This window comes from Entelurus aequoreus, linkage group LG02, assembly GCF_033978785.1.
Source record: "Entelurus aequoreus isolate RoL-2023_Sb linkage group LG02, RoL_Eaeq_v1.1, whole genome shotgun sequence".
NCBI lineage: Eukaryota > Metazoa > Chordata > Actinopteri > Syngnathiformes > Syngnathidae > Entelurus > Entelurus aequoreus.
Window position 1 is genome coordinate 30,025,605 of NC_084732.1, and position 12,824 is coordinate 30,038,428.

General features: G+C 37.4%; 1 protein-coding gene across 4 annotated transcripts; it reads right to left on the reverse strand.

Annotated features, from left to right (window-relative positions):
• Positions 1-2,615: 2,615 nt before the first annotated feature.
• LOC133632435 (E3 SUMO-protein ligase ZBED1-like) lies at positions 2,616-5,889 on the reverse strand. Of its 4 annotated transcripts, none has more exons than XM_062024855.1 (4): positions 5,643-5,889; positions 4,603-5,584; positions 4,209-4,343; positions 2,616-4,033 (listed from the first exon to the last, which is right to left on the reverse strand). In XM_062024855.1, the coding sequence occupies exons 1-4, from the start codon at positions 5,762-5,764 to the stop codon at positions 3,461-3,463; spliced, it is 1,812 nt and encodes a 603-aa protein (XP_061880839.1). In that variant the 5' UTR covers positions 5,765-5,889; the 3' UTR covers positions 2,616-3,460. The 4 variants fall into 4 exon arrangements, with proteins under 4 accessions (XP_061880839.1, XP_061880847.1, XP_061880831.1 ...); XM_062024863.1 differs by having other exon boundaries at positions 2,616-3,651; positions 3,728-4,033; positions 4,603-5,871; XM_062024867.1 differs by having other exon boundaries at positions 2,618-4,033; positions 4,603-5,558; positions 5,643-5,773.
• Positions 5,890-12,824: the final 6,935 nt, after the last annotated feature.

The following is a 12,824-nucleotide window of genomic DNA, read 5'->3' on the forward strand; positions in this document are numbered from 1 at the left end:
ACTGTGCCAGGAGCATCAATGATATGATGGCCAGAACGTATACAGTTGGAGAAGACAGGAAGTGGTTGCCAAGTCTCCTGCTGGGGTGGCAGAATTTAAGGAAAGATGGCCTGCCCTCTTCGAACCATTCCAGGTAAATGATTTATCATTCTATTTTTCCTGACCAAGTTTCCATTGTGACTTGGACATGACATACTAGACTCACTTTTTGCCTGAAAATGTATACTAAAACCCTTAATATCAGTAACGGTCAACATTTGCTGTCTTACAGATTAATGAAGAGTTCCGAAGGTGCACTGCTGTTCCACTGGAATCAACATTTATGTCCCAGCTGGACAGGTACACTACAAAACTCCTGGAGCTCTTCAGTGCAAAAGGTGGAGTGACTGGTCAGCACATCAAGAACTTGTTGATGGAACTGATACAGGTGGGTTAAAAGTGGTTTAAAAGTTTACAACTGAATCTGTAATCATGCTCTAATAACGATATCACAGATTTGGAGTAAAATTGCCAACAAAATTAATTAATTTATTATTCTTCTATTAACTCTAGGACCCAAGTGCCTCTGCAGTGATGAAGAGAGATGTGACTCTGAGATGCCTCATAGAGTACACGGGAGAGAGTGGACAGGAGCTAATCTCTGACTACTGTGTAAGTATTGTTTAAAAGCAGGTTTGGATCAGTCTGATGTACAAGCTTAAATTTGGTTTACTTATGTGAACTGACTGAACCAGCAGTTGTCAGGTGGAGGTCGAGCATGCAGCTAGTTGGCAGGAGCCCCAGGATAGCCAATTAGCATAGCACCACAGAGTGATGCCTTTCTGTCTTGTGTTTCTGTTTGCCCTAAAAAAAACAATGCAAACAAAAAATGCTCCCCTTAAACAAGCATTAAAACATTTACTCTATATATATATATATATATATATATATATATATATATATATATATATATATATATATATATATATATAACATATTACTGTTTGTTTGTTTGTTTTAATTTCTGGTGGTTCTATTCAGGTTTTTTATATGCAAATTAAAAATGCCAATAAAAAGCATGTGGCTGGAAATGCATCTATTGTACCAAGTTTAATGTACAAGATCTCAAATTTATTTATTTAATTCAAAAGTTTTCAAAATGGTCTTCACAAAAGTAATCATTATCTGAATTAAATCACACAACTTATATTAAATATAAAATTAGATGTTTGTTTTTTTAAATTACTGTTTTTGTATCTCAAAGGGAACTGTAGAGACCACTGTTCATGAGGACCTGGAAATGAGGAATATGAGCATCTACATCTGTCGTGAGCCAAATGCAGTAGGAATCATCATTGAGGGAGTACCAGTCCTTACTCATCTTGGAAACCTAGCCAAAGCATGCTGCCTACTTCTGGGGTTGACGTATGCACTTAATCTTGAGTATCCATCCAAACTTTCCAAAACATTTGAGGTGTTTCAAAGACTTTTTGTGGGACTCGACACACTGCGCCCAAAACCAACCCCCAAATTCATGACTCTCAAAAACAAGCTTCTAGCTTAGGCAGTGAGCCATGACTGTAAGCTTGCACTTTTGAACAGCTATTTTCTTGTGTCTGCTCAAAATCATTATACATTGTTCATTGAGTGGAATTCTTCAGAATGTTGTCCTGTTCAGGTTTTATACAAATCTCCAGGTCATCGTTTCTGGTGTGTAAATTAAGTTTTTTTTATGTTTTATACACACTAAATTGCCCCACTGTGAAGCTCTAGCTGGTCAGAAAGAGGGATCTGGGGCGGTATAGCTCGGTTGGTAGAGCGGCCGTGCCAGCAACTTGAGGGTTGCAGGTTCGATCCCGCTTCCGCCATCCTAGTCACTGCCGTCGTGTCCTTGGGCAAGACACTTTACCCACCTGCTCCCAGTGCCACCCACACTGGTTTAAATGTAACTTAGATATTGGGTTTCACAATGTAAAGCGCTTTGAGTCACTGGAGAAAAAGCGCTATATAAATGTATTTCACTTCACATCTGTGAGTTGTTTAAGTTAAAATGTTTCAAAATATACACACTGAAAGACACTATGGTGAAGGTGTTCTGCTTGTGAATTGTTACAGAAGTACAGATAATAAATAAATTGTTTTAGCAAGAAACTGTACTGTGAAGGTTCTAAGTAAAACTTGAGATGCTGAGGTCATGCATTCTTTTATGCACTAAATAAGTGAAGCGAATTACATTTATAAAGCGCTTTTTCTCAAGTGACTCAAAGCGCTTTACATTGTGAAACCCAATATCTAAGTTACATTTTAAACCAGTGTGGGTGGCACTGGGAGCAGGTGGGTAATGTGTAGGGATGCAAATTATCGATTATTTCATTAATTGATAGTTGATAACCTTATCGATCGATCATCGATTAGTTGATAAAGCGGCGTTTTCCCCCCATCTGAGATTTCCCCTCAATAAGGTACAAAATCAAAATCAAAATTTTGCTGGTATAAAATACAAAGGACATTGTATTCCCTAATCAAATGTTTATTTGATACAAAAGTAAGTCATCTTTGTAACATGAGGAATATAATATAAAGTGCACTTTAGTCTTGTCACACATGCAAGACTTGGTAGTGGCAGCAGCCATAATAGCTAGCTTTATTTTATATAATCCCTCTTGAACTGGGAAAGGTGCCTAATGCCTATCTGTCAACTTGAAAAAATACAAGGAAGACATCCCTGAAAATTGTAACAGCAGGCAGCAAATAAGTAAGCCTGTTGGCTGTTGCAGTCTGCTGCAGAACTTCACCTTTGGACTCAGGTGAGGCTGACAAGAACTGAAGTGAAAAAACATGTCACTCACTCACTACTGTAAAGACAAGAAAAATAAAGTAACATCAAGTGCACAACATGCACAATGCACATCTTAGTCTGTCTCACAAACTATTAGAAGGCTAGCAGCCTGCAAGCTGCAACATTAATTGAATCCCTCTTGAACTGGGAAAAGTGCCTATATGACAGTCAACTTGAAAAAATATAAGGCAGACATCCCTGAAATTGTAAGTAACAGCAAAATAAGTAAACCTAAGCCTGCTGCAGAAGAACAGTCATTGATTCAACTTAACATTTGGGCTCAAGTGAGGCTGACAGAAGAACTGAATGAAAAACATGTCACTGCATAAAATAAAATAAAGTGCATGCACTATGCCCATCTTAGTTTGTCTCTCACAAACTATTAGTGTAAACATTAATGTAATAATCAGTCAGCTTGAAACAGGCTGACAACAACTTCAAGTAAACATTCCTGAAAGACAATGGTGATCGTGATAGTAAAATATTAAGCAAGCCAAGTTTAGCCAACCCTGGCTACAACAATCAACTTAATATTTAGATCATCAGGCAGGTGGACAATTGAAATTTTAACAAAGGGAAAAGTCACATTTTAGAGAAGGCTCTCTGCCTCATACATGTAACATGGCCCATGGGTACAATTGCTTATTCATTTTTATTCAAGTATATGAGCATGTCTACATGCTCAGGTGTGAGCCGTGAGCGCAGCTTGGTTACAGTAAGGCCACATGCTGAGAACACGCGTTCAGAAGGCACTGATGTAGCAGGGATACACATGTATCGTTTTGCCACTTTTGCCAACCTCGGATACCTTGCTTCATTTTTTCCCCACCAATCTGTGGGATCAGAATCAAGGTTTGGCACAGCATCCTTCAGAAAACTGTCCAGCTCTCTCTCCACATCATTAGTGACCTGGTTGGTGTAGTAGGCACCCAGGAGTTGAACCATAGCAGATGTGTGTCTCTGTGGTGCAGCTTCCTGGACAGGCACGTCTGGCTGAGCCCCCTCCTCCTCCTCTCCAGTGGTACTGGCAGAGGCAGAGCTTGCTCCATCTGCTGTTGTGGATGTGGAGCTCACATCTTCTGTTTGAGCCAGTTCAAGCAGTTTGGCATTTGCTGAAATCCTCCTGGCTGGGCTGAGAAATGACAGGTGCTTGTGCCGAGGGTCCACCATCGTTGCTATCATTGGGGTTGATGTTAGGAAGTCATCAGATGCAATCTGTGTCAAATAAAAACAAATAAATAATATAACTTCAATTATTAATATAATAAGCAAGCAGTGCCACCTAACCTTACATGGGCAATGCATATTTTGTACAATGCTATGTATGTTTTGTATAGGTTATTTATTAGATGCTGCAATAATAATATTAATAATAGACATTAGCTGTTACCTTCATCCGTCTGCTCAGTGAAGCAGCCACTTTAGATTTGAATTCTGCCACTTTGCCTGAGTCTCCCTCGACTCTCTTCTTGAGGTGCACGTCGATTAAACCGAAGCTGATGGGATACGTGTTGGATATGGACACCTGAAGAAAAAAATATATATTAGTTGAGTTTAGTTCCTTTGTATAGAAAAGTTTCATAACAGTACAGATTCACAGGTTAGGTAAATAGGTACAAGGTCAACTAAAAGAAAGCTTACGTTTTCTTTCCCCCTCTTTTTTTTTACTCATAATATATGACATTGGAAATATATTACACAGAGAACAGTGATATGCATAAAGTAGCATTCAAATTCAAATGACAAAATCGTGCAAGGGGGGGGGGGGTAAAGTAATACTCTACCTCAGTCTCTGTAGACATCACGGTAGTTGCTGTCTTCAGAGCGACTAGAACAGGGCCCATTTCCTCCATGATTTTCCAGTGGTCGTCTCTGATCTCAAGTGTCCGAGCATCAGACAGCTTGGTGAACGTGCGGTCTGATAGTACGGCGCACACCGCCCACCGCTGCTCCACCAGTCTCGCAAACATGTCACAGACTGAATTCCACCTCGTTTTGCAGGATTGAATGAGCTGGTGGCGTTCCAAGCCCATTTGGCCTTGCTTGGTTTCCAGCGCTTTGGTGGCTTTAGTGCTGTGCTTAAAGTGTTTGACCAATCTTCCTGCAGCTGCGATGACTTGGTGCAGGGTCCCAGCGAAACCATCGTTGATGGCCAGTTGTAGGGTATGGGTGTAGCATGGAACAGAGGCCCAGTCGACTCGAGGTTGGCTGTTTGCTAAGACGATGTTACTCGCGTTGTCGTGAACACAGGCTATCACTCGCCCGGTCAGCCCCCATGCATGCACAATTTCATTCAGCCGTTCTGCTAAATTATCAGCCGTATGGCTCATCGGCATACTCTCTGTGGCTAGGACTGCCGACCTCATCAGCCAGTCCTCCATGTAGTGGCAAGTGACGGTGATATAGCTCTCTGTTGTATTTGACGTCCAACAGTCAGTGGTTATTGCTACATGCGTGTTGGCCAGTCGTGCTTTCAGCTCGGCTTTCTTTCTTTTGTAGCGAGCCTCTATGCGGGTTGTTATTGTTTCTCGAGAAGGGATTTGGTAGTCTGGCTCACAATAGTTCATCAACTCACGAAACCCCTTGCCATCCACAATGCTTATAGGCAGCATATCCTTTTCAACCATGTTGCAAATCCTCTGGGTGATGCCCTCTGCCCGTGCGTCATCACACACCGCTTTTCTTTTGGAAAACGCTTCGGCGACGGAGGGCTGGCCTGGCCGTGCTCCGCCTCCACTCTCTCCTCCAAGCACAGCGGCATGTAAACTTTTTAGGTGGTAATTTAACGAACTGGTTGAATTGTTGTACTTCAAAACAGCCTTACATATTTTGCACGTTGCATCGTCCTCTTTTAGGGTGAAATGTTCCCACACAGCACTTCTCTTGCGTCGCTTCATGTTTGTTTTTCTTCTCTCGCATGTGGACTCTCATGTGTACAGCGGACATGTAGGGCTGGTCACGTGATGGTGTTGCTGCTTGGAAAAAGTACAATAAGCAACAACTCCCTCGTGTGGACTAGCGAGGTATAAACTCAGCATTACCTTCACACAGAAAACCACCGCACCGACCGTGACAGAACGGAATTGTCAATTAATTGAAATCGTTAATTTTAATCGGGTAATTTCTTAACGGCAATTAATCGAAAATCGATTAATTGTTAACATCCCTAGTAATGTGTCTTGCCCAAGGACACAACGGCAGTGACTAGGATGGCGGAAGCGGGGATCAAACCGGCAACCCTCAAGTTGCTGGCACGGCCGCTCTACCAACCGAGTTATACCGTATACTGATGTTCTTGACTGTTAATACTCTCCAGCTTATTGACACGGTTTGGATATGGCTTGTGAAAATGTTTTAATAATATGTATACGGTTAAAAAAAGAAAACTACTGTGAAGGTGTTCTATACAGCACTTTAAAAAGTTGAGGTCATGCATTCTATGCACTAAATATGGATGTTGACTGTTCATACTGTCCAGCTCATTGCCACTGTTTTTATATGATAATGATTTAATAAAGGTTGGAATTTGATATGTCTTGATTTTTTTATTATTATTCTAAGTAATTATTTTAAGCGGTTTCCATTTTCAAAACAAAGAAAGGGTAAGTTGGTCAAAATTAATAAAATTGAGTACACAAATTATTTTTTCATTTAAATGTTACTTACTTTAATTAAGTCTTGTGTGTTTAATATGCTGATGTTTTTTACATTGATTTTACTCAATTTGTTGGCTTTACGTGTAAACGCAACTTAATCTTTTTGCATAAATCGAAATGCATATTATTAAGTTCTACTTACTCAAAATACCAATTAGTTTACTAAACTAACAAAAATTGCTTGGAAAATGTTGCCTTATTTTTATTGAGTTAGATCTAGGCAACAGTTTTTACAGTGTGGACAAGTCGCCACCTCATCGCAGCTATTTGAAGAAATATATCCCAAATTACAGTTTATTTTGTTTTTGATGGGTAAATTTGTTCTAATATACTCGGAAAAAATATCTAGTTGTGAACCTGAATTTTAGATATTTTAATTTTGCTTGGATTACTTTTTTTTCTCTCACCGTAGTAAACAATTGTATTGTGTATTGCAAAACGTGTGCTTTTTTTTTTTTTCACCCATTCATACTGTAAGTTTCTAAAAATAATTTATTTTGTCCAGCAAAACAATACCAGCATGTTATTTTTATTTACTCATTTATATTTCCTGTGGGCTACAAATGTCCACACACCATTCCTATAGGATCAAATAACTATATACAAATGTAATACAATTCTGTAAAATACTTTGTATATCAAATATAAATCAAAATGTATTAAATTTAATATAATTTCATTTCATTTAGACTCCGAGTGATTGACAGCGTCAAAGAGGTTTTAAAGGGTAACTGCACTTTTTGGAGAATTTTGCCCATCATTTACAATCCTTATGGGACCACATGTGCATTCTAAATAGTGAAACAATTCTAGTACATGGCGGCTAACAATGCAAGTAATGAGATTAATCTATTCCGCCTATAAAGTCCTCTAAAAATCAACCGAAAATCGGCAACAACATTTCATATACACGCTGTAAGTATACAGTATATGTAATCTAGTAAAATTCCCCCAAAAAGTGCAATTCCCCAGTTTTACGGCAAATTTAAATGAAAATATATCTATTTTTATTTTTATTTTTATTAAAACACTAGAAGAATTTGGACCACTGTGAACACACTGGCAGATCCTTGCATTGACATTTCAACCTTGCTAGCAAACATACAACTCTGGGGTCCAAACTTGTGATTTACATAACTAAGATGTCCCTCGAGGCACCCCTTTAAGTCTTCCCCATTTTGGCAGCTGCAAATTTTTTCTGCACTTATGTAACTACACAGCAGGGACAAGACATTTAAACAACGTTGGGAACTTGTTGAATTAGGTCCTGACACTGAGCAACTCAAACATAACGTTGAAACAACATGCTTTTTGACAACGTTTAATCAACGGTGGGTTCTGACGTTAATTTGACCATTGAATTTTGGTCATTTCCTAACCAATATTCTGCAACACAAATACAATGTTGAAACATCGTTTTTGACATTTATTCAATGTCAAGTTGTGACGTTGATTTGACCATTGAAATGTGGTCATTTCCCAACCAACAACGTGGGTCCAACGTTGGACATCAACGTTATCTGAATTTACAAACACAACTATTATGCAACGTTGTTTCAAAGTCAGTTTTATAGGACATGTATGTATAATCAACGTTGCATCAATGTCTTGTGCCTGCTGGGTAAGATGTTGCTGTAGCTTGTTTACTTCAGATGCAGTCAGTAGTCATTTGTTCAACTTCTTCAGTTATACTAGTGGTGTTCCTCAAGGTTTCATTTTAGGTCCTCTCTTTTTCATCATTTCGGTTATTCAACTGGTGGCCAGTTAAAAAAATATATTGTGAAAAACTCACATTTTAGCAGAAGTTCCTTCAATACAGCAGAGCGCTCCTGTAACTCTGGCACAATAAATCAAATGTCTTCTGTAAACCGTTGGCCAACCAAAAAGTTACTTTTTGGTTGGCCAACGGTTTACGTTGTATTGCGCACCCTGACGTCAAGTGTGGGAGTCGATTCTGAAGTATGAAGTAAAGAGACGTAACTTCATCACCTCGCCTGGTTATTGACTCCAACCCAGAATATTACACTGCACATACCTATGCTCCTTCAAAGGCTGTGCAACTGGCTGCAAAGCATTGCACTTTCAAATACAACAATGAGTAGAGAGGAGTGTTATGTGTATATGTGTAAATAAATGAACACTGAAATTCAAGTATTTATTTCATTTATATGTATATATATATATATATATATATATATATATATATATATATACATATATATATATATATATATACATATATATATATATATATATATATATATATATATATATATATATATATATATAAAATACATATTTATATATAGCTAGAATTCACTGAAAGTTAAGTATTTATTTTATATATATATATATATATATATATATATATATATATATATATATATATATATATATATATATATATATATATAAGAAATACTTGAATTTCAGTGAATTCTAGCTATGAATATACTTTCCTGCATGTAGTGTTTTAGTTCTGGTCTTGCACTCCTATTTTTGTGGCTTTTCCTCTTTTGTTGGTATTTTCCTGTAGCAGTTTCATGTCTTCCTTTGAGCACTATTCCCCGCACCTGCTTTGTTTTAGCAATCAAGACTATTTAAGTTGTTTTTATCTTTCCTTGTGTGGACATTGTTGATTGTCATGTCATGTTCGGATGTACTTTGTGGACGCCGTCTGCTCCACGTGCTTTAAGTCTTTTGTTTACTTTGCAGCCAGTTCAGTTTTAGTTTCGTTCTGCATAGCCATCCCTAAGCTTCAATGCCTTTTCTTAGCGGCACTCGCCTTTTGTTTATTTTTGGTTTAAGCATTAGATGCCTTTTTACCTGCACACTGCCTCCCGCTGTCGCCTGCATATTGTGATCACAACAACAAACCATGTTCCCGACATCTACAAAGCAATTAGCTACCTGCCGCCACCTACTGATATGGAAGAGTATTACACGGTTACTCTGCCGAGCTCTAGACAGCACAGACACTCAACAACGGCACATTATTTGCAGATTATAATTACTGGTTTGCAAAAAAATTTTTTAACCATCCATCCATTACATCCTTTTTAACCCATCCATCCATCCCATCCATTTTCTACCGCTTGTCCCTTTCCAATGAGGTGAAATTACATAATCTCCCACGGCGCACCAGACTGTATCTAATGGTACACTAGTGTGCCTCGGCACAGTGGTTGAAAAACACTGCTCTAGGCAATATACAAAATAAGACTAATAGTGAAGGGAGAAGTCCGTGCCCTGCACTGCAAAAAGTCAGTGTTCAAAAACAAGAAAAAAATATTTAAAAATGAGGGGTATTTTATTTGAACTAAGCAAAATTATCTGCCAATAGAACAAGAAAATGTGGCTTGTCAAGACTTTCCAAAACAAGTAAAATTAGCTAATTTCAATTAACCCCAAAATACCTTAAAATAAGTATATTCTCACTAATAACAAGTGCACTTTTCTTGACAGAAAAAAAAGAGACCTTTTTTCTCCATATGTTGAAAAATATTTTTAAATTAAGTAAATGCTAGTGCCATTATCTTGACATAATGACACGCTCGGTTTTACATTTCTTGAAACCAGCAAACTTATACTTAAAACTAGTTTATTTTTCTTCATGGAAAGGCAACAAGGCAACCGCTTGTTAATCTCGGGGTCTACTAGCCGCTCAGGCAAATCATATTGTCTAAAAATGCATTTTTCCATCGATAACATGACATCATCGCGCCAAGAGCGTGCTCTTTCAGTCAATTAGTGCACATATATACAGCCCGGCCCCCGGCCAAAAATTTTTTATTTGTAATTTTGAAGAACTCATCTGAATGTGCATGAACTATTTCTGTTCAAAATGGTTAGAAATGTCACATGTTAAATGATTGTACTGTGCCAACTGTACTACTATATGAGTACATCTTTTCTATTGTTTCATTGAAAATAAAACAGCAAAGTCCATTTGGCTGTCATCTGTTTTAATTATGAGACACAATTGTGTCAAAGTCATGATTTTTTATTTCATCCTTGAAATAAGAAATTATTACTTTAAAAAAGTAGTTTTATACTTGTGAGTGTTGATGACACAGCTTTGCAACAGTTGATATTCTAGTTTCAAGCATGTTTTACTCAATATAGGTCATCAAATCTCAGCAACAAGCTGTAATATCTTACTGAGATATTTTAGGACCAAAACCCTTAAAACAAGTAAAACACTCTAACATAATATCTGCTTAGTGAGAAGAATTATCTTATTAGACAGAAAATAAGCAAATATCACCCTTATTTGAGATTGTTAATCTTACTTAGATCTCAGTTTTTGCAGTGTGGTTCTTAACTTTTTGGAAATGTGGCCCACAAAACTATTTAGTTTATGCCTGTCCATACACACCATTCCTATAGTATCAAACAACTGCAGAGTTAACCCTTTAGAAAGGCAGAATTTTTTTAGCTCCACTTCTTCATAAATAAAAGTGGTATTATTTCGAGAGGAACGTCATCAAGTCATGAGAGATTGTGAATGATTTTCTGAGGAAGCTATTAGCCGAGCGGGGGGAAGGGGAAATTACAGCTAAAAAATGGTATTTGCATGAGCTCCTGTGCCGGAATGTGATAAAGAGATGAGCGCTGCTAATCTCAGCAGCAGCGTATCTATTATAAGAGCTGCAAATGACAGAATTGTTAGTCCACTCAGCCCTGAAGACATTCATGTGTACGTTTTTCATCCAGACCCAATGTGACACTAGGGTGACGTGAGTGAGCACATTAAACACATTTAGCAAAAATATCCTTAGCTTAACTGCATGCATCATTCATTCAGATAAAAAACAGCAGCAAAGGATGCGAGAACAAGCGTGAGACGGGAAGAAGGACTCAACACCAGCAGGAAGCAGACCCGCGACCTCTCCCAAGGCCTCGTGCCGCTTTGTTGCCGTGACCTCAATTAGCATCAGCTGGTGCTGAGCGTTTAGGCGGACGACAGCAACACGATCACACACATGCCCGCCTAAATGCCACAGACGAGCTGGCATTTGAGGGAAGGTTTTTATCTTCACTGCAGGCTTTTGTCCACCATGAAATAATACAACCTGGATGCATATCATACATCATCCCTACTAATAGGTGGGACTAATCTGGGACTTTATATGCGAGACATGCGGGTCAATCTTCTCAAGGAGGGTTTTTACATGGGAACGAATGGCGGTTAGCCGGCTGCCAAACATCATTTGAACGCAAATTCGTCCAAAATCTGCTGAAAAATTTGTCACAAAACGCAAAACTCAGTCATGCATGATGCAAGTTGATCAATATATTGGGGACTTTTTTTGTCCTTTCAGGTATATTTTTTTCTTATTTTTGGTTGTGGTACTAGAGATTTTTCCTCAGAGAGTTTTTTTCAAGTTTCATTTAAAAGTTTTCATTTTAAATGCTTTCATATATACAATGACACATTATAAAATTTTAGCCCATTAGAGTAACTAAAAAGCTGTATTTTATGCTGCAGCTGTTACATATACTGTAATATTGTTCATGGTAATTGTTATATATTGTATATATTATATAAACATATAATATAATATATCAATATATATCATATACTGTATACATAATATATTAATATTACCTATATGTTATATTTTATATTGCTACTACAGTACATTTTTTAGTCTAATTTATACCTGCATTATCCTTTCCATCCTTACCCTTTCCATCCTTTGTAACTGAGCTACTGTGTGGAACAATTTCCCTTGTGGATCAATAAAGTTTGTCTAAGTCTAAAGGTCCAAACAGTCCTCAGGGAGTTAATAGTGTATATACAAACATTTTGGATTTATATTTTTTTCCACTTTTTTGCTCAAATCAACTTTAGTCCTAAATAAAAATGGCAAAAATGTCATGTTTTTTTTTTTTTTTTTTTAATTATTTCAATCCTTTGATTTGATCTAATAATGTTGTTGCTTTTTTTGTTTTTGTTTCTTTAATTTGTATAACATGAGTTATCAGCCAGATAGTAAATGTTAAAGGGCTGGGGCACTGGGAGAAAGATCAGGCATAATAAATATACATATTTTACATAAACTGAAACATTTTATAGTTTTTTGACCAGTTGCATGTTTTTATGTTAATATTGTAGGTAATTTATATTTTTAACTGTGGTGTGTGACTGCTGCTGTTTTCATTGTTGTATGTATTTCTGTAACTTTGTTTTGCTGCCCCCTAGGCCAGGTCACGCTTGAAAAAAAGATTTTAATATAAAAAAGTTTGTACCTGGCAAAGCAAATAATTAATTTTGAAGCAATGTTATATTTTCTGTAGGGTGAGGCTACACATTTTATAGCAGATTAGAATCAAAAGTCCCCATT

What these genes read in the sequence shown, in the direction of transcription:
- LOC133632435 (XM_062024847.1), bottom strand. Translation starts at nt 5,715, where the DNA reads ATGAAGCGACGCAAGAGAAGTGCTGTGTGGGAACATTTCACCCTAAAA. An exon ending in TGATGTCTACAGAGACTGAG is followed by an intron (nt 4,344 to 4,602) that starts GTAGAGTATTAC and finishes TTTTTTCTTCAG; the next exon opens with GTGTCCATATCCAACACGTA. An exon ending in CACTGAGCAGACGGATGAAG is followed by an intron (nt 4,034 to 4,208) that starts GTAACAGCTAAT and finishes TATTTGACACAG; the next exon opens with ATTGCATCTGATGACTTCCT.